Genomic DNA, 22,361 nt, shown 5'->3' with positions numbered 1-22,361 from the left:
TCACACACTATCATTATCTTTAAAACAAATACAGCAAATAGACCTATAATTCCATAGCAATGCTATAGCAATGTTATTACCACTGTCCTGGCTAAGATAATTAATTATAGATGGTTATAGGACATTTATGAATACTTGGGTAAAGGATATGAGGGACCACTCAGTACAAATCTGCAGCTTCTCTCTGTGTGTGAAAAGTCTCAAAGTCAACTCACTAACAATGGACTCTCTAACAAGAGTCTTCAAATGCTGTATCCACTAAAAGATACCAAGATGTCCTGAAACCACTTGATTCCAGATCCTGAGCTGTAATACCACATAAAATTGAACTAGAAAATCATACCAGAAAATAAGAGAGGCACCAGCGATAATAGGGTTTGTATCTAAAAGATTTAGCAGAAAACTAAAAAGGTCACCATTGACCAAAAACCAAACGAACAATAAGCTTTGAAAGACAGGACGTGCTTACACCTATCTGTTAATAACAGACCAACTGGCAGGTGACACCCGCAAAATCACATTATCTCTAAGGTAATTAATACTTAAGAAAAAAAAAAGGGCAAAAAAGAAGTCATAAATTATCATGTGACTACTAGACAGGTTTCTAAAACAGTCCATCTGTATCTACAATTACATATTGACTATCCTAAACTCCAAATGGCTCTGAAAGTGAAAACATTTCTAACACACTGATAGTAAAACCTGACCCAAGATGACCAGAGGCCCTCTGTGTTTATTCCAGGAGTGCAAATACTCAGAGGACAGGCAAGAGTCTGCAGCACCTAACACTTCTAAGAAACTGAAACAACTAAAAATATGTAGTGCTAGTACTACAATACTAAAAATAATGTAAATGACAACAGGAGACAGGAGGGAGAGAAACCATAAAAGTAAAAGGAAGAGAAGCCACCAAAACCAAGACTATCTACCCTCGGACTGGGAAAATACTGTCTGCCTGGGTTAATGAGGTCAGAAACAGCTTCTCAGGCAGGGGAATCCCAGGCAGGCTTGAAGAAAGTGTGGAGTTTACATATGTACATGACAAGACATGAGAAAGGTACAACACAGTGAGCGTGAACAGACACGATGGATTTTGGATGTGTCATGAGTTCAAGGAATCACAGACAAGGTGGGGAGCTCAAAGGACCTCTAATCTCACCGCAGGAGGTTAGTCTAGGTCAGGTTCAAACACAAGGGAGGCTTTCCTCAGGAAAACATCATTATCAATTTACCACTCTGAAGAAATGAACAGAAATAAGACTATAGATATGAGTGACCTCGGCCAAGTTAATTAAGCTCAACGAACCCCAGTTTCTACATTTTGAAAATGCATACAGTCATGCATGCCTTCCTGGAATGACGTAAGGACTCAATGCTGTGTGTTGAAATAGTGAGTGTTAACACTCTTTCTTCTGCACTATAAAATTATCTAAAATGTTCTTTGTCTTAAGCGTATTTCTAGGAAACAGATATTACAGTCCATAGCTTACAAAGAACTAACCAGTACTCTGAGACTAAACAAACATTATAGCTAACAACGTCAACAACATAATGCATACAGTACAGTAGGAATGAGATAGTAAAAGGTTGTAAGATTCTCAAAACTAAAAACAGATCCAACTATAACTGCATGCTAGAAAGCAGACCAACGACTACTTTCTGGTGTTACATTTATAGGTTAAAAAAAAAAGTCTTTACCTATATGGCCATTTAACAGCCCATATCACCCTTTATTAAGACTTAATTTTCTACAGGCTGGAAAGACAGCTTATTGGTTAAGAATGCTTCCAGCTCTTCCAGAGGACTTGAGTTTATGCTCCTGTGGTGGACGGCTCACAACTGCTTCTAACTCCAGCTACAGAAGATGTAACGCTCTCTTCTGGCCTCCTCAACACCTTCACACTAGTGGCATACACTCATAGTGCCAAGCACACACACTTTTTTTCCCCCCAAGACAGGGTTTCTCTGTGTTAGCCTTGGCTGTCCTGGACTCCGCTTTGTAGACCAGCCTGGCCTAAAACTCACAATGATCCACCTGCCTCTGCCTCCCGAGTGCTGGGATTAAAGGCGTGCACCACCACGCCTGGCACCTATACTTTTTTTTAAAGCTTTTAATGTAATTGGAATTTCACATCGTCTATATTGTTACCAGAAAACAAATCAATCTAACTAGTGTTGCTCCCTGCGAAGAGTTTAAGTAGCTTGACAGGCTAACTTCTAAGATTGTGCACAACTAGTCAGACAGAAATGAATGTTATCTTTACAACCATGCCTGTTCCATCTAGAGAAAAGCAAGACAGCCACCAGGAAGTCCCCAGCAGATTACAGGCCATAAACTAGCAGTAAAAAGAGATGGGCAGAAACAAGGTTAAATAAAGTCAGAGAACAAGACCAGAATTTATTAAAATGGAGACATCCCTGATTTAACTCACTAAAAAGGAAAATTTTTGAAAAATACTATCACCAATGTTACAGTTTCTCAGTCCTCAGTCCTCACACTGCACCTGTGAGAACTAGCAGATGATACAGTTTGACCAAAAAACCCACCTGCTTACTGCTAACTAGACCCTAGGTGTTTTGTAGAAGTCGGATATTGGATACAGACTATAGCAGAGATTCCTTGCATGATGCCCTCATGAGCCAAAAACAGGTCTGAGCTGGAACGGAATGCAGCAAAGACTTGTCCAAACACTGAAGCCTGCTCCCTGCCATCAGCACTGGGAGACGTGACAGTGAAGACCTCATTTGCAAATTAATTTATGCATTCTCTTTCATAAATGTCTTGTTTCTTGTGGACATTAGTAACTATCTCACACTTACTTCTGTCATGTTGTCCTCTCTGCCTGCAACTCTGTCACCAGTTCTACCCTACTTGTGTCCTTATGTTCACAATGGCATTATTCACAGCCTAAGAAACCATAAACAAATGAATGCATAAAAACTACGCTATGTTCCTACAGCAGGGTGCTGCTCACCATAGAAGGAAGTGGAGCTATGATACATCACACAGCGTGGGTGAAGGATGAAAGCACAGTGCTAAGTGAGGTAAGCCAGAGAGAAACAGACAAATGCTGTATGGCTGCATGGATGTACCTAGGATAGGCACACTGGTAACGCTGAAATAGAACAGAGACAACCAGGGGCTAGGGAGAACAGTGCGCCGCCTAGTAGGCAGAGTTTCAGTTTGCTGTGAAGGAAAAAGTCCTGGAAATAAATAGTGATAATTACACAAAATTATGGACATGTTTAATGTACCAAGTTGTGCGCCAAGTTAAAGTATGATCTCTTTTTTTAAACTGAGTATCATTGTGTCCATTTAGTGCTGCCTGTACATGCATGTGTGTAAGACAATCTATTGGCACATAAGTAGCCTCTCAGGAGCAGCAACTCTGAAGAAAACTGACTCTTCCCTTCCCAACAGTCATCAATTGCCAAAGCTGTCCAGACGAGGGTGGGACTTCATGAGCCCGCCCCCAGCCACACTGCACTGGAAGCTGGAAGGGAAAGGAGGTGGGGGCGGGGAGGGATCAGATGAATTGGAGAAGAGGGAATGAAGAATGCGCCTCAGCAAACACAGTGCATGCATGTATGAGTATTAAGTATTAGTTACATCTTCAATCCTAAGCTGTTGAACCACTAAAGGTGCATAGCTACTGCACATAACCAAACACAACATTTTTTTGGGGGGGAGGGGGTTGTTTTTTGGGTTTTTTTGTTTTGTTTTGTTTTGTTTTTTGAGACAGGGTTTCTCTGTGTAGCCTTTGCTGTCCTGGACTCACTTTGTAGACCAGGTTGGCCTCAAAAAGAAAACATTATAAAATAGACTTTTTCCTATAAAGAATCTAACACTATATATAGCACTTAAGCAGAACAGCTAACAGTTTATTTCCATTTTTACAAACTTATTATGAGTTTATTTACTTATTTCCACCTCCAAAACAATAAAGAGTCATACAAAATTATGTTGCCTGGCAATGAAACTCCAGTCTCATTAATCATATATGAAATTATATTAGATATAATTATAGAAAAAACTGATAAATATAGCTATATGTACTCAATATATACTTCAGTTACAACTGAACCGCCTACAGCATATGCAATCTTCAGTTATTGTACAATTTCACTATGATTTTTTAATATGACTACAATTAAGGAAATAAAATAAATTCTAATTTTTTTTCTAAAGAAAGCCAAAACTTTATAAATTTTGCCAAGCTATTAGGATATGAGAAGCTGATTGGTATACAGGAGATAAAATTAAATGCCAACTAAATTCAGTCTCCTGAGGGTGCAGAAACTCCAACAGAGGAACTGGAATCTATGTGCGCACATGGGAGGGGAGGCTAGTGTCCTGTGTGCATGCACATGGAGGCCAGAGGTTGGCCTCAGATGGACAGGGATCAAGGAAGACACTTCAGATACAGAGGCAGGAACTCCTCCTCAATCCCAGAGCTCCCCAGCTGGGCTGGTTCAGCTACTCAGCCTGCTCCCAGCATCACAAGTCTCAGCTGCCTCCCGAGGACTGTGAATGCCAGTGCAGGCCACCATGCCCACTTAGCATTTACACATGTGTGTAGAGGGGTCCAAAACCCTGTCCTCATTCCTGCAAAGCAAGAGCTTTACCCACCGAAGCATCTCCCACGTGAATATTTACTGTTTTAATTGAGTATATACAGTTACATGTAATTCTTGAGCCCATAATTTATTTGATTTTCCAAGTCCACGCACCGAAGCCATTCACACACACGTGAAGATGGGCAGCATTCCCACTACGCACAAAGTGTCTTGTGCTCCTCCTAGTGATGCCCTGGCCTTCCCCTATAAAAGCAAACTCAACTCTATTTTCTATCACCAGGTAATAGTTCTGCGATCACAGTGACAGGCTCTTCGGTCTTCTGCACAGAATATTTTCATATCCATCCATCTTCGGCTGCTGTGTGACCACACCACAATGCTTTATCTATTTTCCCACTGACAGACAGGTGAGTCACTTCCAGTGTGGCATGAGCACGCACTTATGGACCCGCCTGTGGGCATCTGATTTCTTTCCCTGGGGGCATTATCTAAGAATGGAAGTTCTGGATCATTCAGTGGATACCCGATGATTATGAGAAACACAAAGGTTTTGGTCGAGGGTGCTATTTAAAGGGAGGTAAGCCGGGCATGGTGGTGCACGCCTTTAATCCCAGCACTTGGTAGGCAGAGGCAGGAGGATCACTGTGAGTTTGAGGCCAGCCTGGTCTATGAAGCAAGTCCAGGACAGCCAAGGCTAACACAAAGAGACCCTGTCTCAAAAAACCAATAAATAAACAAATAAATAAATAATAAAGGGAGGTCTGTGCTGTATCTGAGCTTGGTACTACATGGCCTTGTCAGAATTTTATGTTACCAAACTTTTTTTCTTTTCAAATATATTTTACTGAGGTGTAATTCACAGAACAAAACATATCAACTACATGAACAATTCATCTTGGCAAATATATGTATACACATAGCCGCCACTGCCACACCTGACCTTCAGGCCTCTACAATCAGCATTCCCCCTTGTGACCACCAAAATCACTAGAGAGATAGAGAGATTATTTTCTCCAGTTCTAGGACTTCCTACAGTGGAACTGCATGATATATATATATATATACATATATATATATATATATATATATTTTTTTTTTTTTTTCCTTTCATGTCTGGCGTCTCTTACTTCTTGAGCTGTATGTGTGTGGTGAAAGGCATCAGTAGCTTATCCTAAGTGCTGAATAGTATTCTTCTATATATTACATTAAAATTTGCTTTCTGACTCAGGAGGCAGAGGCAGGTGAACCGCTTTGAGTTTGAGGCCAGCCAGGTCTACAAAGTGAGTCCAGGACAGCCAATGCTACACAGAGAAACCCTGTTTCAAAAAACAAAAAATTAAATTAAATTTGCTTTCTGTTTCATCTGTTTGTAGACATGAATTTGAAATGTTAGCTGTTACAAACATAAGTGAGTATGAGGGAGAGAGAGGGAGGGGGTAGGGGGAGAGGGGGAGAGAGGGGGAGAGAGAGAGAGAGAGAGAGAGAGAGAGAGAGAGAGAGAGAGAGAGAGAGAGAGAGAGAAAGAGAGAGCTGCAAGTCTGTAAACGCAGAACCTGAGAGGTTGAGGCAGAGGACTGTCTTAAGTTCAAGGCTACCCTGGGCAATACAGCAAGAAGTAGGCTAGCCAGGGCTACTACACAGCTAGACTTTGTCTCAAAATAACAGAAATAATTAGCATAGTGAATGAATGCCTGACTTTCTGATTGTTGCCAAAATGTTTTCCTCCATGGCTGTGAAATGTCAGCTACAATCTGTGAGTGTTCATTCGCTCCTTCCTTACCCACCAATACTTGGTATTCTGACTTTTATTCTGGCCGTTCTCTAATGAGTAAATGATGGTACCCAACAAGTGAAATTTTTGCATTTTGAGGATGCAAAGTTGCTAGACAAAATCTTTCATCCGACAGGGTAGTAATAAGTAACTGGAAACTGAAATTTAAAAATAACAGCACTGTTATTTTAATGCTTCAAAGCAGACCTAAATGGGAAGCTCTCACAAACTTTTCTATCAATCAACTTAGTTAAAAATCACAGCAGCAGCTGGGCATGGTGGCACATACCTGCAATCCCAGTACTCAAGGAGACAGAGGCAGGTGGACCTCTGTGAGTTCGAGGGCAGCCTGGTCTACAAAGAATATCTAACACTACAAGCTAATGTTTTTCCCCTAATTACTAATAATGATGTACATGTCTGCATATGTTTTCCGTTGTCTTGGCTGGAGTTCAGTTTTTGCCTATTTTTAAAGCTAGGCTGTTTTATCACTCAAACCTGTGAGTTTTTAATGCAGACTCTGGAAGCAATCCCATCATCCAATCCAGCTCTGGTTAAGAAAATAATACCATTTTCTTAATGGCAATTACAAGAATGGAAGTTTTTTGTTTTAATAAAGTAGATATAGTGACTCTTCTAGTTAATGTTTTTTGTCATTTCCCAGAAATCTTTTGCCAATTTTACAGCTTTACTGAAGCTTTATAAGCAGCTTTTTTTTGGGGGGGGTGGGGGGGTTTGAGACAGGGCTTCTCTGTGTAGCCTTGGCTGTCCTGGACTCACTTTGTAGACCAGGCTGGCCTCGAACTCACAGAGGTCCACCTGCCTCTGCCTCCCAAGTGCTGGGATTAAAGGCGTGCGCCACCACCGCCTGGCTATAATCAGCTTTTATATTTACATCAATGATCAATGTTAGATTAACTTTTCTGTCCAGTGAGACATAAAAGGGATGCACTTTTTTTCTATATGTATTTCCACCTGTTGAAAACACTGTCCTTGCCAGGCAGTGGTGGCGCACGCCTTTAATCCCAGCACTCAGGAGGCAGAGACAGGTGGATCTCCGTGAGCTCCAGCCTAGCCTGGTCTACATAGTGAGTTCTAGGACAGACAGGGCTATGTAGAGAAACCCTGTCTCAAAAAACAAACAAACAGGAACAATAAAAAGCCTGCTAGAATTTTAACCGGAACTAAACTGACTCTTAACAGAGCATTCTGTGGCTGGCTCTGTTTAGTCTCCTTCAAACATTAAAACAGTGTTTACTTTCAAGTCTCACTGTCCAGCTGTTGATAGCGCACAGAAATAAAGCTACTAGGTAGCCACTTCACGCCCTGAAGTTGAACCGTCTACCAACTAGTGCTGGCCTGGCGGGAGTTTGCCGGTCCATTCCTTAGGGTTTCAAGGTGCGCACGTGCATTCTCTCTGAGAAGCGTCTCACTCTCTTTCTTCCTGCCAGTTCTTCTGCGGACTTACATACTGCAGTGTGGCCCTGGAGGTAAGTACTGACAGCTGTTACAGATGCTCTTCGTCAAATTTCATTATATTCCCAGTTTTCTGACTTACATTGCATCATATACTTTGCATCTACTGAGATGATCATATGAACTCTCGTTTTGCTACTAATTTATTTATTTTTTTTAATAAACTTCTCATTTCTAGAATAACTCCCACCTTACTTGTGGCATATTACCTTTTTCACTTATTGAGAGATCTGACTTGCTAATATTTTTAAGCATGTCTTTAAACATGACAGCTGTTAATACAATTTTTTTCTTATGCTCTTATATGGACAGGCTTACATTTGCCCCACAAAATGGAGACCAGAAAGTTTTCTCTGCCTCTATTTTATTGAGTTTCTGTAAAATTCATTTATAGAATCTCTTCTTTCTTAAATATGTGACATATTTAATATATAAGATACACACCCACACACACACACACACTCACACCTTAAATATACCTACCAATGTACCAAATAGATTTAGAACCTATTTAAAGAGGTTTATAACTCCACATGATAACACGTGATAATGTTAAGATTCTTTAAATCTCTTGGTATCCATTTCAGTAAGTTGTCCCTCTTAAGATCCTTAACATTTCATTTGCCAAGTTCACTGGCATGAATTAATTGATGAAATTCCCTTTTCACAATCTGTATAGGTTCCAAACAATGACCCTTATTTTATACATAATATTGGCACTCATCTTCCCACTTAGTTAATACACAAAATTATTTCTAAGGTTTAAATCCTATTAAGAGACTAAGACTTCTATTTAGTCTACAGTCAATGAAGAGCCAGCTAGAGAAGATGTACCATTTTCCTGTCAATAATCATCTAATACTTCAACACAGTGTGGAACATGCACTTTCTAATCGCTATGTTTTGAGGAATCCTTGTGCTCTGTGAATGGACACACATATTTTAGGCCTTTAAATAACTGTCTACCTGCCTCTAGAAATATCAGTTAATCCAAACATGCCATTTGAATGATCTGCTTAAAAGCCAAAGTTAAAAATAATGACTACAGGGATCAAAGGCTATCAAGAGTGGCAGCCACAATCAAAGACCAAAGAGTTAAATGATTCTTAGGCTCTCCTGATCTCCTGATCGTCGACATCTCCTGAGAGAGACGTATTCCTACGTGCCTAGAGCATACTGTGGCCACAAACTATGGCTCTGTTGATACCGTCACCTGGAGACAGTTTGATGATATAATCCAAAGACGACTCACTGAACTTACAACTTAGCTGTCCCTGACAGTCTTGGTTTTGATCAGTGAACACCTGGCTAAGTTATCACTGGTACTTGAGGCAGCAAAGACCCGTGACAGTCACAAATGGTGGCAGCTAAAATATTCACACTTCTGAACTACGTGGGCATCTAAGAACTAATCTTTTCAGAAGCTATCTTGAGGTCTTCTTAAAAACAGCTTCATTTAAAAGTCAACCAGAAAAGCTAGGGTTCTCTATTAATTCTCAGCAGTAAGAGGAATTTGTTCACTACTTCCATCCGTCCGTCAATATAGTCATACCTGCTTTTTATTGTCTCTTGGCAAACAGAGCTGCTGAAAGACTGAGTCTAAGCTAAACTTTGCCTCCGAGAGCAACTGCACCCTCCTAGATGCAATCACAGTCGAAGACATCAATTTCTCAAAAGCTCTTAATCCTTAAACACTGCTCTCCTTTGAGATGCCCATCAACCCTGATTACATTTTCTTCATTTGTGAAGGGGTCTCACTCTGCCAGATCCTCTTTGTCAGCGGCTGGGCGCCTTCTCCTTCGCATTCACTGTCTTCAAGAAACCCCACTTCTTCTTCAGAACTGCAACTGGACACTGCAATTAGTTTGCCTTGTGTTTGCATCATATTATTCAATGCCAGCGACTATGAATCAGACTGAACAACCACACCAATTCAAAGGGCAGAATCCGAAGAGCTGCTGGCAGCAAATGGGGACGGATTTATAGGAGAAATTATCTCACTAATGAACACTTCATTATTGACGATTTATGTTGAAATGATTTCTGTCACTCATTCACAATGTGCACTTAGGTACAGAGGTGCGTGTGTGTGTGTGTGTTGTGTGTGTGTGCACATATATATTCTTTTGCTGTGACTTTTTCTGTTCTTGCTAAAAATTAGTAAAAACAACCAATTACAAGTTATTCCAGCAATACCGGAATACAAATGAAACAAACAAACAAAAAAATTACTTCTATAATAAAGTTGTAGCTGCACTAAGCCAAAATGCAGAATTCTATCACTTTAAAATGATTGATTAAGGTTCAGCAGATACTTTTCAAAAGTACACTCAGCTACCACTCACACCTCTTGAATTTTAAAGTGTTTCGTTTTGCTGCCTTGAACCCCTGGGTTCGAACTTATGCCGGTGCCTGGGCTTCTCAGCTGGAGATATGATGTGCACCGCCATACCTGGCTCTCCTGACGCAGAGTTCCCTGTCCTTGAAAAGACACCACTTCAGTAGAGTAGCAACACGAGCATAATGCTTGGCTCCAACAGAAGCCGGCGATGGCTTCAATCTTGAGTATTAACTAAGTTGTGTCCACTAAGCACTTCTTGGAAGGGTCTGTGAATATGGTCTAGAGTTCTGCTGTTCTGAAACTTGGATGATCACTGGGATACCACAAAAGCCATAAAGGTCTGGTGTGACCTCCGGGGATTCTCATTCATTCATTGCGTTAATGATTGGACTAGAAATCTATAATTCAAAAAGTTACTCGACTGATCACCCCAACTTGCCAGGCAGGGGTAGCTTAGAACACCTCCTTCTAGGTACTTCTACCTCTACCAAGAAAACAAATTTCATTTCAGTTAACTTCTAATCAAAATAGGCCCATCTACCTGAGACCACCTAGCTCTACCTTCATAGACACAGAAAAAGAATCTAACGTTAGTTCTACATTATGGACTCTGAAATTCTTTTTTATTTTTTTTAGACTCTGAAATTTTTATACAATGTGGGTATGATCCATCTATAACACCCACAAAGATGCACGCCTATGAGATTATGAAATGAATTTTCAAAAAATACAAAGACTTTAAAAGTAAAATAAGACAGCAAAATAAATAAATAAGTAAATAAATAAATTCCTGGCACAAGCCTTTAATCCCAGCACTCGGGAAGAAGGGTGCATCACTGTGAGTTTGAGGCCAGCCTGGTCTACAAAGGGAGTCCAGGACAGCTAAGGCTATGCAGAGAAACCCTATTTTAGGGAGAAAAAAAAAAAAAACCGAAAAATTTTCCTAATCATAATCTCCTACATTTCACTAAATCAGTGTTCTGGCCCAAGCGCCATACTGGAAACAGTCCTCTCAGGGACCACAAGCTCTGAGATGGAGAACTTCCTGGGAGATGATGGGTCTCACAGAGTTCCCCACTGCCTTGGGGTTTTGTTTCTGTCTCTGTTTATTTACTGGGCTTTAGTCACTTCAAAAATTAAAGAACGAACTGGAAAGTCAAGGAAGACTTCTGGGACATGAACCCAGCCTATAACCTTAGCAGAATTTGCAAGTATACACCTGGGGACAATTCTACGCTTTTAATTTTCCTGTCTCTATTTTTCTCTTTGTTCAAACCTGTTGAGAAACGTGAATGAATAAATGAATAAATAATGAAGGAATGAAGGAAAAAGCAATTTCATAAAAGCTTTTAGTAAAGATCTGATTTTAAAATGGGTGCCCCAAGCATTTCCTTCCCTCATCTCACATGCCGATCCCTATTATTTTTAGATGCCAATATTCAGAGCCCAGAAAAGAAAGTAGCCCTCACTGATCAAGTTCACACAGATGATCTTCAATACAGAACAAGTCCACGATTACACTAGTTAAACTGTATCCAGAAGAAACTTCCAAATGTACTAACTCCATCTGTTACCTAACAATCACTCTTATTCAGAATGTAAGTCCTCAGCACTTGGAAGGCACAGGCAGATGGATCTCTGTGAGTTCAAGGCCAGCCTGGTCTACGAAGCAAGTCCAGGACAGTCAGGAATTTAACTTCTAATATGCTATATTAATGATGAATGCAGTGGAGGGAGGGGGCCAGGAAATCAAGAGATGGTATGTGCATCGGGTTATGAGGACAGAGCATACCTGGCACTACCCACAGCTCTGCCAGATGTCCACCCATAGCTGAGATAAGCAACAGGGCAAAAGGCAGTAAGAAACCAAGCCAGAATCCAAACATACCCAATATCAGACGAAGGCCGTTGAGCAGCCAGCCACTGGGGGAAAGTGCATAAAAGTCCTCAATTTAGCCTTTTTATAGTAATGAACAACAGTTTGCTCTGTTCTGTCTATGGTCCCAAAAACAGATAAATATTCAGAAATACCAAATTTAAATTTTAAACGTCCAACTTGAGAGAAAAGAATTTTTTTTTACATTAACTAGAAAACAAAATATTCTATAGTGTCAAGTTTTTGAAGCTATAGCACAGTATATCCATTTGTCTCTCAGATTAAAAATTTACAATCTGTGTGCACATGCATATGTGTGACGTGTATGTGCAGTCCACATGTGGAGATGAGAGTGATGTGTGTGTGCATGTGGGTGCACACATGACGGTGCTTCTGTGGAGGTAAGAGAACAACACCTCTGGAGAATTAGTTCTCCTTCCCTCCACCGTGGGTTACAGGTTACAGCAAGTGCCTTTACCCTAGTGCCATCGCTCTGGCTACTTTAAAACTGTAAAATGCTGTCTTCTATTACTCCATGGGGAAACAAGCTATTTTGTACACTACTCAGTTTAGTGAGACGACGGCACTTCAAACTACGAGATTATTTTCATGAAAAGAATCTAAACCCGAGTTTTTGCGTGAAGATGTCTATAAGGGTTCACCTCCATGGCCAACTAGACTAGCTTTAGCGTCCCCACGGACACACACGCTGGGTATGTTTATGAAGATGTTCCCAGGAAACTTTAATTGAGGAAGGACCGGATGTGTGTGTTACCACTCTGGGAGCCGGAGTCCTAGAGAATAAAGCTGAGAGGCAAGCTGCACAGCAGCAGTTGTCACCCCCAGCTCCTGACCGCAGGCGCTACGTGACCAGCACTGTCTGCTCTCTGCACAATACCTTCGCGGCCTCCACAGACTAGATCCTGGTAAACCCTAAGCCAAAATAAACCTGGCCTTCCCAAGGATATCTCATGTCACGTGTTTCTCACAGAAACTCTAAAGTTACTTACAAAGTCTTTCTACCCCTAAGAGTATATGGAAGCCTATTATATAGCTTCCCACAGTTAATTCCTAAGGGTCGAGTAAAAGTAGATAAATACTAGGACAGTCTTTAAATACAGTAACCTTTCATTTTTGTAATCTAATCACATCAACCAGAAAGAAAAACAAGTGCCTACCATATGGTCCTTCTGCAACAGAGAATAGCTGCATTCGATAACGGCATCTGCGCATCTATCTACCAACACTAGCACTGCCCATTCTTAAATCAGCAAGCACACGGTTAGTACATGAAGATAACAGGCTCTTTCTTCCTAGTGCAAAGAACAAAAGAAAGAGGGAAGTGCCTTTGTTATAGATTACCTGACCTGTAGTAGCTCAAATTAAAACCATGAAATCAAGCACAACAGACTTCAAAATATGTTAAGCAAAAGTGAATGTTAAGGAACACTAGTAACTTATAGAGGGATTTTCTTTGTTAGTGGCTCTTATCGAGTGACAGATCTTACTTAATGCATTCAAATCCAGACTCACCCCGTGCCCTGAGTGACACACACTTCTGCTACTGAACTATTTACTCTCAATCCTGGCACGCTTCGCCCTCAGCCCTAATGTTCCACAGAGAGAGTTTGGCAGAGCGTATTCTGGCTTTGGATCCATGGCTATGGCGGAACACTCACCATTAAGTAATGGCGTTATGGTATGCTCTAACTAGCTAGGGTCAAGCCCAGGACATCCCGGGAACACAGCACATGCCTCTGAAAGGCTGCTCGCCTACTGCTTTGAGTATAGATTTGCTAGAAACCAGAATTTCACAAGACTGGTAGCACATAACTTATTTTAAAAATCAGTAAACAGCAGTTTGGGATTTAAAAGGATGAAAAATTATCATCTCTGTATTCTCATCAAAGTTAAATTTGTCTAGTTATTATATTAAAAATATAAAATTAAGTATCATTCATATGCTAGACAACCATTTCACTACAGACACATTATTAATATAAACTTTGTTTTGTGTGTGTGTGTATGTGTGTGTGTGTGTGTGTGTGTGTGTGTGTGTGTGTGTGTGTGTTTAAGTGCTAGAACTCAAGCCCAGAAGCACATGAATACCAGGTAAAGTACTCGAGCCCTGGGCATACTGCCTTTCGATATGTTTTTGGCATCCACCACTCTGACTCTCCTCCCACTAAGTCTAATATCAAACCCAGCGGTACAAATTATTTCCTTCGTTTGTACTACATATCGTCCTGGTTACTGTAACCTGGTAACCAACTTCCCAAAGGTAAGAAAGATACAAAGGAAAATAAGTGACTCAGACATCTCTGCAGCAGCCCTGATGGAAATGGAAGGGAATTTAAGGTGTGAGGAGCCCTTCTGAAGACCAGGCACTTCCTACTCCACGGATAACACAGTGTTTGCATATTACATGCCTAAGAACAAACACCATGACACTGTGGAATTTCTTGTCTTCATTCATCTGAAAACTACATTAGGAGACAAAGAGCACATGAGCAAACAGCCGAACTCTGTACTCTGAACGTGTATATTCTACATGCATTACCAACCTGGGGGGAAAAAGAGTAAAATCATCTCGCCAAGCAGGCCCACTGGATATGGGGGATGCAGAGATAACGCAGGGAAGGGGCAGTGGGTTCCAAGTGGGGGAGTGGTGTTCACTAAGAAGGGGGAGGGGCAATGCTTCAAGCAGAAGGTGGCCTGTAAACACAAACAGGACCCCAGAGCGAGCCATGAGGAAGGAGATGGGGGAAGAACAGTGCAAAAGGAGGGATCAGCGAGTGGGAGGCTGGAGGCCGCCAGGCCTGGTCTGTGCATGCAGAAAAGCGAAACTCTAGGATGGAGAGTCAGTACAAAACCCAGGGAAGAGCAACAGGAAGTGAGGGCAGGAAGGTGAGAGGGCAAAGCCCTGAAGGTCACTAAAAGAACTCTGCCCTTTTAATTTTTAGGGAAATGAAAGGCCATTAAAGGAATTGGAGTGAAGGAATGACATGATTTGATTTATAAATGGCCTGCTCTGCTTACAACACGGAGACTACAGCTGCGTAGCAAGCTGAGAAATCAGGCAAGCAAATATGCGGGTCATATGTGTGCTAAAAAAGAGACACCAATCATTCCAGAGCCTGCAGAGCAGGGCTGCTAGTGCTCCTGAGGAGCATGCCCGGAAGGAGCAAATTAGGAAGGTGAGTAGCAGGAAGCGGAGAATCAGCAGTTTGGCTCTGGAGCTGCCTGCTTGCTTCCAAGTGCATAGGGATCCTGAGTGCTCGGGTCAGTAGGATGTGGCCACCTGAACCAAGAGAGAAAAGGATACATACCAGGTAGCAAGTACCTGTCACTCCGGCCCTGGGGAGGCTTGAAACAGTCAAGACCACCCTGGCTCTACAGTGAGATCTTGTCTCAAAAAAACGACACTAATAGAGGAAAGCAGATTTCCTGGCATGTGCCTGTGATACCACAAGTCGGGAGGCGGAATCGGGAAGATCACAAGTTCAAGGTCAGCCTCAGATACACATCCAGTTTGGGACAACCCTGGGTCAAAACCATGAAACTCAGGAGGAAAAGAGGGTCAAACTGAGTCCCAAGATATGTAGATAAAAAAAAAAGCTGAAGAAAGCCGGGCGGTGGCAGCACTCCGGAGGCAGAGGCAGGCGGATCACTGCAAGTTCGAGGCCCGCCTGGTCTACAAAGCAAGTCCAGGACAACCAAGGCTACACAGAGAAACCTTATCTGGGAGGTTGGAGGGGTGGGAGTTGAAGAAATTCCAAAGCCGGTAAAGGAAGGAATGATGAGGCAGAATAATGAAGATAATAATCAGTGTACCAGAATCTCAGCGAACAGTCACTGAAATGTAAAGCCCTTCCAGTGTATTCATTCATCTATTCAACAAACACTGAGCATTTATTATGTGTCAGACACTGTGGAAGTAAACATGGCCTGTGCTCTTATGGAGGCTGCAGTCCAGAGAAGACAGAGCTGGCCAGAGCCGTGAGCACTGTTCCCAATAAAGCACAGCGTGTTTCGGACTAATGCACTAGGGACAAGTAATCGGTCTTGGAGAGGCAGGGCAGACTTCCATAGGACTTAGGTAGGAGAGAGCCTGGAGGGCTAAGGGAAAAATCAGATAAGGAAGGCAGTGGGGGGACAGAACAGGAGAGGAAGAGGAACCACAAGGTCAAAAAGACACCTGTAGTGGGGTAAAGGTGAAAAGGCTTTGCCTGCTCCACAATCCTGCAATCTGAACTCTAAGAACTAGAGAAAGAGAAGGTGAGAAAGGAGCAGGGTGACCCTAACTACTGAAGTCATGTCAGACTGAGCTCTGGAAGGTGACCGAGGCAAGCTGAGCTACTGGGAAGCTCCTGGAGAGACCTGCTTGCGTGGCTTCTGTCAGTGGGACAGCGACCCGGACGCGGGTAGCAGCCGCTGCCGTCTGGAATGTAGACTGGACAGAACTTTAGATCAACAATAACCACCTGGCTTTGACCGGGACAAGTAGGCAGTGGCACTGCTCAGCAAGAGAGCAAGCAGCACACACAGACAGGGTGGTGGCAGGGCAGACTCGGTGAAGTCTGCATGCCTGCGGGACAGTCTGAAACAATGCTCAGAACTTAACAAAGTCCCCATGTGGGTGGAGAAGGCAACCATAAAATCTGGGGTAGGGTTATAGACTGGGTGTCAACTATACTGTGAAACATAAAATAAAACCTAGGAATGAATGCAGAGGAGAGGATAAAGGAATAGAGATTGGCTCTGGCTCAATCCAATATGAAATGTGCAAACAGTAAAGGAACCCATTTAAAAAAAAAAAAGAAAAGAAAAAGAAAGCAGAAAGAGCTTGAGATGGAGCAAGGGAGTCTGGGACAAAAACAAATGAGCACTACTATAAAAGACGTCAAAAGCCAGGCGTGGTGGCACATGCCTTTAACCACAGCACTCGGAGGCAGAGGCAGGAGGATCGCTGTGAGTTCCAAGCCATCCTGGTCTACAAAGCCAGTCTAGGACAGCCAAGGGTACACAGAGAAACCCTGTCTCAACAACAACAACAACAACAACAGCAAGACTTCATACAACTTCCTTCTCTGGAAACATGCTTAGTGTTTATACTATTCCATTATCAACAAGCAATTAATTTTCATCAGCCACAAACACAGGATAATCTTAGCCTAAGTAAAAAATAAAATAAAATAAAATAAAAGCAAGACAAGAGTGAACTAATGAAATTGACAATAACAGTGAAGCTTTTAATAATGAAGTTGCTACATTTTTCATTACTATAGAATACTGAGGATTGTAGACTAAAAGGTACAACCTGTGTTTAAAATGGGGGGGAAGGAACTATTACAGCATATCAGTTTTCTGGTTAAAAAAAACCAAAACACAAAACAGACAGGCAGGTACACATTTGAGTGCGCGTGCACGCACACGCACACACACACACACACACACCATGGCTCCACAGCTCAGGGTGACTGAAACCATTATTGAAAAGCACATCTTCACAGCCTGGTGGCGCCTGCCTATAACCCCACCACTTGAGAGGCTGACATAGGATGACTGCTGTGACACAAGCATGGCTATAGGAAGGGGGATGACGTTTTAGACGCACAAAGTATTTGTGACACAACCGGCCCTGTCCTGCTGTGGAACGCCAAGATACTTTCTCAACTATCACAGTCCTCTACGTTATGAGCTATGTGCTTCTTGGTTTTCCTATGTAGTCTTGAGGAAGAGTGCCTAAGTTAACATACTTATCAACACAACACAAGTGCATTATAGCATTTAATAGGAACATGCAAAGCAACTGACCTTATCCATAGAACATGTAATGAACTACTGAGATAAGGCATGAAAGAAATGCCAATTAAATTACTAAATTAGTTTCTTCTGTCTCACAAAGTTAATCATTCTGGTCAATTAACAAACACCATTAAAACCAAGTCATATGCATTTGTTTCCTGGTTCCTTAGAAATGTACATTAATATATATTTCACATCCAGGAATATAGCTACTGTTTCTTCTTTTTCCTTTTTTTAAGTAAAGAATGACAATATTACAGAATACAGTATTCCCAATAAAACTAAAAGCAGCCAGGTGTTGATGGCACACGCCTTTAATCACAGCACTTGGGAGACAGAGGCAGGCGGATTTCTGTGAGTTCCAGGACAGCCAGGGCTACACAGAGAAACCCTGTCTCGGGGGGGGGGGGGGGGGGGGGGGGGGGGGGGAAGCAAATACTAAGTGTTCAATAACAAATATTGATCAAACTATGGCCACTCCCTTTCTAGTATTCAGAAATATTCACAAGTTGTAACCAGCACCAGAGAAATTCATATCAGAGCTAATGAGAGGAAAGCAATAATCAGGCAATTCCCCCTCACTTCCCACCTGCCAGTTGGAAAATGTTTTCTGAAGCACAAAGAATCTAAAACTACTCTTTAGAAAGCCAAATAGATTAGTACCAAATTCAAGTACTCTTTAAATGAGCAAAATACAGACAACATTGTTTCATCGTTCTTAGCTAGAAACAATATAACCACACAAGCAAAAGTGCCCAAATGGAAACAAATCTCCCAGCCTTTAAAACATGCACTGCCACTGTCAATAAAACCAGCATAGGACTAAATGGAAGTACAAACTGGTTTCTGGACAAGTGCAACATGTATCTAAATTCTTGGTTTGGGAGCAATCCTTAAACAATAACAACACCATGCACTCACATACTGTCACATATTGTCAAGTGCACGTTAGTTCTAGCAACCACAATGCAAGCAAAATGTTAATTAAAGTGTTCGCAGGACAATGACAAACAAGGCCTTAGGACTACAGCACATATCACTATGTAACTACAACACCCATTAAGCAATCACCGGGTTGTAGGTAGGTCTTCCAAAAGGCTTCATTATGGTTTACTGTGATCAGAGGACCGTGGTGTTAGGCTTAATTACGCTCCACCTGCAAGCAGGCGTTTACTCATGTCAAAAAGCAGAATGCTGATTCTAGGTGTAAAGCTGAGGCTCTGCCCAATAAACTGTGCGGTAACACACAGAATGCCCTGTCCACACACCAACTTTCTATTCCAGAGGTAAACTGTGAAGCATGTTCTCTGCACGCTTTATAGACCAAAATTTAACTGACTAAACGTCCAAATTCACATGTTTCACAACCAAAGACCATCAAGAGAGAATTCACAACAGAGGCAAAAGAAAACTGAGCTAGCAAGGGCTCATCGGAGACGCTGCTATTGTCACCACTGACATCTCAATAAAGACACAGGCGCCTCAAAAATGACATTTAAAGAATAATGTTCAGCACCTTGAACAAGCAAATCACAGAAACTATACGGAAACAAAGTCAACACAATAGACCCATCATCGACATAAAATGCCACATACAGCAACTCAAATAAACGACGGGACAGCAGTCATGTGGATGCCATAAATGAATAGATTCTTCTACGAATTCTGTTGCGGGGAGGCAGGGGGGAAAAAAAAGAAAAGAAAACCTAAGTAAATTCTTCCCAGCAAACCCTTCTCTGCCCTTCAATGGAAGCAACCTGCCACCTAGAGCAGCCCACAGAACTGTGGGGCACTGTAAGGGCCCAAAGAGCATAAATAAAACAACAGCAAAGCCAGGAGATTTCCAGGAGGCTGGGCTTTCAACACTACCGGCGGCTTCCAAGACTGAGCCTAAACTGCCCACGAAAAAGACTTCCATCGCCACCCAATGCTGCTATAGGCACCACTAGCAGCCAGGATCCCCTCCCACCAGAGTCGAAAACATTGGATTCCAGGTGCACCAAAGCAATACCAGCTGCCTCGCCCCTGGGGTGTAACGCACAGGAGAGTTACATAAAGCCGCCCCCAAGTAGATCAATCTCCAAAACACTGAAGGAAAAATGGATGCTGAGCTGTACTGCTGTCAGGCTTCCTGGCCATGAGAGAGAAACGAATGCCCCCTGGCCCGCTGGTAACCAAGATTGAGGCTTGCCCCTGCTAATTAATCACCAAAGTCCCTAGAAACAAAAGTAGGCCAGGCGTCACCTCCCTCTTGGACAACTGGGGCGCTGCCAGTAAGCAGCTGAAGCCCCTCCCGAGGCCCAGTGGCAGACGACCCCACACTCTTAGCGCGCTCACAGACATTAAGCCACCGCCCAAAGCTAGCTGGCTGGCTTACCTCACAGGCAGAGGCGGCCCCACAGGCCTTGAGTTTGTCACCATCTCCCTCAGGCAGACCAGTCCAATGTGTGGCCATCATTTCATTTCAAACTGTAAAGGGACAAATCCTTTGGGAGTCCACATTGGAGAGGTGCCACCCACACACCAAAAAAAAAAAGGGGGGGGGGGACCAATTCCACAGCAGGTTCTGAGGCGGTGCAAGGTAAGGACTGCTCAAACAACGATTAAAAAAAAAAAAGAGTTGCAGGACGCCCCCCTTCAAACGCCCACTTCAACACACTTCTCCCTCTTCATTTTCTCCAGACTTCAAAGTTCAGGGGCGACAGGTTTCCTCGGCAGGGAGGATAGAGGCCAAGTGCAGAGAGAAGAGGTCCACTTCCAGGCGGGGCTGCTCCGAGGCCAGGGAAAATCCTAGGGAGTTGCTCCGGCGTCAGCTTTCGGAGATTCTTCCTAGAACAGGGAGAAGTTAATGACGGACGCGAACTTTCCCTAGGCGCCGATCTTTAGCCTTGCCACAAGTCCAGACCAAGTTCCCCCTCTCCCACAATCCAAAGGATTATTCAGTCCACGAAGGTGAACCACGCAAAGGAAAGAAACAATCCCCTCCCGCAACAAATTTTTTTTAAAGGGGCGGGAGGGGGGAAAGCCTGAACATCGAGAAGAGAAAGAGAGAATGAGAGCTCAGAACTGCTCCGGTGGCTGTGTCAAACACGCCCGGCTGCTATGAAGCCTTCAAGGAAAAAAAAAAAAAAGAATCCCGGTTCAAGTGCATTTTAATTGCTGCATTTCCTGGGCAGTGCCGAGGCGGTACGCGCAGTCTGCAGCACCCGGATACCTACTCTTAGGCGAAGTTTTCTCCGCACCCGGTTAGACTCGCAGACGCCCTCCAACTCCCCAACAAACAAACAAAAAAGCCAGCTCCGACCGGGGCGGGCGTGGGCTCAGCGGCGTCTGCGGTGGCCGCCGGGGCTGCGGGTGACTCCGGCCGCCCGTGGCAGCCTGCCCTGCGCCCCGGCCCGCGCCCCCGAGGAGGCGGCTGTTTTCCTTGGCCCGCGGCGGGGATGGGTGGGGAGGCGTGCGGCCGCGGGTGGGACGCGGCGCCGCTCCCGCTCCAGCTCCCGGGCATGCTTGGGGCGAGCCGCGGCCCCGGCAACTCTTAGCTGGCGACTGCCGGCCACCCCCCTCCCCTGACCCCGGCTCGCCCTCCCCGGTGGCCACCTGAAGCAAAGGGAAAGGCGCAAAGCAAACCACCCACCTACCACTATTTCCTCCGCCCCTTCCTGAGGCGGGTCGCCGGCGCGGGCTCCCGGGAAGCGCGGCCCGGGCGCGTGCGGGGAAGCAAGAGCTCGGCCCGGCGGCTCGGCCCGCGGCGGGGCGCGCTAGGCCGCGGCTCGGTTAATATTCATGAGGCACCGCCCCTCCTCCGCGGCCCGCCGGACCCCGGCGCCCGGCGCCCGCCTTTGTGCCCCGGCCTGGCTCGCTGCGCACACGCGGGCGCGGCCTCCGCGGGCCCGCGCCTCAGCCCAGGGCGGTGAGAGAAGCGACCACGCAACGGAGACCCCTAGGGTCCGTTCCAAGGCAGCGCCGCGGCTTGCCCCGGCCGGCCCCGGGCTCTCGGCGCCGCCGCGGGAGGGCGTGGGGCGGGGCGGCGGCCGCGGGACTCTCCCGTCGCCTGGCCGGGCCGGCCGGGGCCCCCCGCTCCCGCGCCCGCGATCGCCGAGCGCGAGACTGGCCGGGCTGACGGGCGCGCGAGCTGCTTCCCGGGGGCGGACTGCTCGCGCCTTCCTTCTGGATCCACCTCCTCCCACCCCACCTCCTTCCCCTCCCCTCCCGGGGGACGCTCGGGGGCGCGGAGTTTTTCGGTCTGCAGTCACCCGGCCCGAGGAGCCAAGCTAGAGGAGGAAGACGGGCCGGGACATGGGTGGTGGTCGCCAGGTCCCCCGAAACCTGGACACCCGCTAGCCCTCTCGTCCCCGCAACCGCGACGCGGAGCACACAACTCCAAGCCGCTTCCCGAGCGCCGCTGCGGGAGTGGGCACAGCCCTGCGACTGTCTGCGGGGCAGCGGGGACAGGTCTTGGGGGAACGATGGCCCCTTTTCTGCAGCGGGTGGGGCAAGGAGCTAGGGACGTG

General features: G+C 44.5%; 1 protein-coding gene across 1 annotated transcript in view; it reads right to left on the bottom strand.

Moving 5' to 3' along the window:
* The window catches only part of Arhgap21 (Rho GTPase activating protein 21), a 128,554-nt gene extending 106,921 nt beyond the window's left edge, over positions 1-21,633 (bottom strand). The window contains exons 1-2 of the mRNA XM_051151244.1: positions 21,489-21,633; positions 20,228-20,679 (exon numbers count right to left, since the gene is read on the bottom strand). Of these exons, the coding sequence (XP_051007201.1) occupies positions 20,228-20,308 (81 nt within the window). The 5' untranslated portion in view covers positions 20,309-20,679; positions 21,489-21,633. The remainder of the gene's footprint in view (positions 1-20,227; positions 20,680-21,488) is intronic.
* Between the last annotated feature and the right edge of the window lie 728 nt (positions 21,634-22,361).

This window comes from Acomys russatus, chromosome 9 (genome assembly GCF_903995435.1).
Source record: "Acomys russatus chromosome 9, mAcoRus1.1, whole genome shotgun sequence".
NCBI lineage: Eukaryota > Metazoa > Chordata > Mammalia > Rodentia > Muridae > Acomys > Acomys russatus.
This window is presented reverse-complemented; position numbering and strand designations above follow the sequence as displayed.